This window comes from Octopus bimaculoides, chromosome 16, assembly GCF_001194135.2.
Source record: "Octopus bimaculoides isolate UCB-OBI-ISO-001 chromosome 16, ASM119413v2, whole genome shotgun sequence".
NCBI classification, from domain to species: Eukaryota; Metazoa; Mollusca; class Cephalopoda; order Octopoda; family Octopodidae; genus Octopus; species Octopus bimaculoides.
This window is the reverse complement of record NC_068996.1, coordinates 52,148,038-52,152,926: the sequence shown is the minus strand read 5'-3', so window position 1 is coordinate 52,152,926 and position 4,889 is coordinate 52,148,038. Positions and strand designations below refer to the sequence as shown.

General features: G+C 33.2%; 1 protein-coding gene across 1 annotated transcript in view; it reads right to left on the bottom strand.

The window, feature by feature from the left end:
* LOC106876902 (WD repeat-containing protein 49) overlaps positions 1-4,889 on the bottom strand; it is a 66,856-nt gene that overhangs the window by 60,012 nt on the left and 1,955 nt on the right. Inside the window, exons 2-3 of the mRNA XM_014925654.2 lie at positions 4,875-4,883; positions 3,004-3,222 (exon numbers count right to left, since the gene is read on the bottom strand). Coding sequence (XP_014781140.1) covers positions 3,004-3,222; positions 4,875-4,883 — 228 coding nt within the window. The remainder of the gene's footprint in view (positions 1-3,003; positions 3,223-4,874; positions 4,884-4,889) is intronic.

Sequence of the window (4,889 nt, the reverse complement as noted above, 5' to 3'; positions counted from 1 at the left end):
CTTTCTCTCTCTCTCTCTCTCTTTCTCTCTCTCTCTCTCTCTTTCTCTCTCTCTCTCTCTCTCTCAACAACAAACTCTCATTATAATGAAAGTCTTTTTTTTAAAGTCTGTGTTGTGTTGTTTCTTATGTTGAACGACATACAGAAACACACAGATACACACTCACACAAACAACCAAATTAATCACTATCTATAATGTTATATAGTGAAAGTCTTTTTTTTCTTTTAGAAGTTTGTGTTGCATTGTGTTGACAGACTTGCACTTAGAATTCCAGTGTTTTTAATCAAAACTAATTAGTTACTATGATAACAACACTACCTATGTATCTATCTTTCACACACACTTTCTCTATCTCACTGTATTTCTCTATCAACAACAACAGCATTCTCCTCCTCTTCTAAACATATGTTGTGACAGGGGTTATCTCCCTTATTGATTCCTCCCCTTCCCCTCCTTCACATATCTTGTGATGGACAGACAGAAATCAGCTTCTCTGTTATAAGATCGAGTTTCTTAACAGGCAAATCATTTGAAAAATATGCATTATTCATGTGACATGTAATAGTTTTTATAATTCGTTTTAGAGCAATCCAGAGAAATATCATTATCACCAGTATATAAACCCATGATTTGAGACTAGCTCTTGAGTCACTCTGTAAATTCTGCCGATTATTATATCAGAAAAGAAAATATAAGAAAATATATATCATAGTAATTCACCTCCTTCTATAGTGAGACTGTTCTGAGAAAATTAGAGACAGGAAAAGTATCTAGTACATGGTTTGGGATAGGATTTGACAACAGCAAATTAAGAACAGAACAGTTAAGCATTTAAGAGCTAACAATACAATGAACAAGTTTAGAGAAATTAGTACAGTTGTTATATAGCCTTAACAGACCTGTTGGAGAAAATGTTCTTATAATAACTGTAGAACAGATATTGAAAAAAATTACAGCTTGAATTTTGTGGTACTAGCCAGTGCAGTCCTGTTTAGTAAGTAGGTGAGTTTCTTTTGGGAGTGGGCTAAATGTATACAGATGTATAAAAGAAGCAGCAATCAAGTGTGACACATATTTGCTTTCAATGCAATTAGTATTTTCTGGCTCTGAAGATTTACTCTCTTTTTTTATATATACTATTTTTATCTATATAAAAAAAGTATGTAATTGCTTTTAAAAATTTTGATACCAACCTGCCTGAAATCACACCTAGATTTTATGATACAAACTTCTTATTTTTAAGTAATCTAAGTTAAAACATGCCAACAAAATGTCATGTTAATTTATGTTCCAAATTCCAGATTAATAATGACAAAGTAAAATAACTAAATTCTTCGTTGTTTTCAAAATTAATTGAAATAAATTCAGTGTGTTTCAACAGAAGTATGGTAACACAGTTCAAGGTGGCTTGAAATTATGCAGCACTTCTTGAGAAAGTATTGAGATTGAAGTGACGTAAGTTTATTTTCCTAAGAGATGCAGTATGTTTGGAGTGAAATAAGGTTTTGGGTCTTCCATCAGCTTGTCTGGTAAAAGGCTTTGATGTGGTGCAAAGTAGTTTGTATGCTTATATTGAACATCTGTATTTCAATATATAAGGGAGAAATATTAGGTGGGAAGAAAATATCAAACAGTCACTGTTCTGGGGAGGAAGGATTTAGAAAAGGATTTTGGAGTGCAGTTTGGAAGGTGAAACACAATAGGGATGATGAGTTTAGGAAAGTTGAGTGGAACAAGTGGATATGAGTAAAGAGAGTAGCTGACTGGTAGGGATACAATGGTTCTCAACTGGGTCCATGTGACCCTTGGCAACAGGGTCCATATAAGATTTTGCTGTTAAAGTTTATATACAATAAATTAGTTATACATCTATCATACACAAAATATTTTAACAATATTTCTGTAAAATTCCTAATTATATTTAATTTTAAAAAATGGAGCTTTTTAAATATGAAAAGGCTATAAGGGTCCACCTGGGTAAAACAGGAATCAAAGGTGAGGTCCATAAGTTAAAAATGAGCACCACTGGAAAGTAGAAATAATAATAGAGGCAGGAAGGAAGAACAGTAAAAGAGTTAGGTGGGAGAAGGAACTCCATTGCTATCCGGTAACCCTCTGACTCTATATATACCCAGGTTTTCACCACTCATTCACCCCGCCTCTCCACTCTTTAATAACACTCCCTTCACAACATCCTGCCACTTATATTATGGCATTTGAACTTCAAGGGTATGCCCTGGCACTTGCCACCATCTATATCTCTCTCTTCCTCTACTCAACCATCCCATTTATATTCTGATCCCCGTCCCTTGTGAGTATGCCTGGCATTGTCACAGAATCTTTTTTATGAATATGGTTAACCTGACATTTTCATCAGAGATTTGGAAGGGAGATAAGTTTATGATTTCCTTATAATCTCCCTATGATGTGAAAGGGAACTAGATGAAAATCACAGTTCAATGATTTTAACATTCTTCTAAAACAGACACAAGACCATAAATTTTGGAAGCGAAAGTATAGTTACATTAATCCTTTTGATTAATGTAACTATACTCTAAGAATATGGTTAACCAAACAGTATCATCAATGGAAATTACAGACAATGTGAAACAGTTTTACTATCTCTGATGATCTCATTTTATAGTCAGATAAAATGGAGTTATACAAAGTAGATATTGGAGCATATTACTTTTTAATAATCTTTACATGGAAAAACACATTTAACCCTTTTGTTACCATATTTCTGTTGAGATACTCTGTGTGGCTTTCAATTAATTTTAAATATAACAAAGAATTTAGTAAAATAACTTAGTTATCATGAAGCTAGTGTTAGGAACATAAATTGTGACTAAGGTTTGGTGGAAGATTTTAATTCAGAACTTTTGAAAACAAGACAATTGTACTACAGCGCCAAAGCCGGTTTCAGCCAGGTTGGTATCAAAAGGGTTAAAACATGTATGATGACAACGACAACATATGAATACCATATCTTTTATACAAACCTCACTGCATGTAATAAGGGTACCATTATGGTTTTCACATAAACGACAAATTGGTTCTCGGTGGGGCAAAGTTTCTCCTCTAGCTGGTAACAAAAAGGTAATAGTTTTGGGGAAAAAGTCTTGGTAAATGAGATGCACATATGTACAAAATTGATTCAGTGTAATGGAACCCACAGCATTGAAGTCAATCTTCATGAATAAAGCATCAATCTCTGTTTCCTAAAAAAATTAAGGGAAAATATTAAGCTTTTAATTTGTTAATTTGGTTTCAAAAACAATTCTGAAAAGCAAGAAACTTGTGAATAATGTGAAAAATCTCTTGAAAAGCTATTACATTTTACATCCTATTTTTTAATCTACTGATTTATCTTATTTAGAATTAGAATCATAACACTGTTTCCACGATTCTAGTTTTTTAATTAGAAGTCTAAAAATCTGACATTTTCATCAGAGATTTGGAAGGGAGATAAAGGTTAAGATTTCCTTATAATCTCCCTATGATGTGAAAGGGAACTAGATGAAAATCACAGTTCAATGATTTTAATATTTTTCTAAAACAGACACAAGGCCATAAATTTTGGAAGAGAAAGTATAGTTACATTAATCCTTTTGGTACCAACCCACCTGAGACAGACCCTAGTTACGAGATAGGATTTTTTTTGTTTTAAAGTGATCTCATTTAAAACCTTTCATCATAATTTTATGATAATTTATGTTTGAGACACCAGTTTAATAATAACAATAAGTTGGGTGTTTTTTTGCTTTTACCAAATTATATTATTTTCAATGTTAACTAAAACAAAAGCAGTAATACAGTAACAAAAGAGTTAACTAACTTCAGTACTTAACTGGCACATATTTATTGACTGACATTCTGGAAGAACGAAAAGCTAAGATGATCTCACCAGGATTTGAACACAGAATGTTCAGGGTGTGAGGACATCATTGAAAGTAGGACTGCTCAAAAATGTTTACTAGACTTTTGTTTTTTATACTGAATTCAAATTTTGGCACAAGACCAGGAATTTTTGGAGAGGGGTTAAGCTGATTACAGTGACGCCAAAAGGACAAAAGGTAAATTTGAACTCAGAACATAAAGACAGACAAACATCGTAAAACAGTTTACCTAGCATACTAATGATTCTGCCAGCTCACTGCCTCACTTGTATTTGTTAGATTGGTTTCAAATTTTGGCACAATGCCAGCAAGTTCAAGGGAGGGAGTTAAGTTAATAACATCAAACCCCAGTATTCAACTGGTATTTATTTTATCAACCTTGAAAGGAAGAAAGGCAAAGTTGATTTCGGCAGAATTTGAACTCAGAACATAAAGACACATCAAATGCCTCAAAGCATTTTGCTCAGCATGCTAATGATTCTGCCAAATTGCCACCTTGTATTTGTTACATTCACAGAATTAATAGCATTCAGCACACTCTGCGGAGTGGTTGGCGTTAGGAAGGGCATCTAGCCGTAGAAACCATGCCATATCAGGCTGGAGTCTAGTGCAGCTCCTCAGCTTGCCAGCTCTGGTCAAGCTGTCCAATCCATGCCAGCATGGACAACAGACGTTAAATGATGATGATGATGATGATTAAGCATTTATAAGGTCAGTAATAACCTTAAAATTGATTTCTAGGGTTTGATATCAAGAACATTGCATAATATCCAATGGGATGAAATTACTGATTCAACAGAAGCAAAAGACACCAGTTCAAATCCTGTCACTTTGTTTTGATGGAACAATAAAGTCTTAGTTGTTTTATAAAACACAGAAAGATTCTGTCAAAATATTCTGAAATTGCTGCAATATTTATAATAAAACATAAGAATTTTATGTATATAATTTTTTTTTAAATAAAAGAAATATACCTTTACTACATTTCC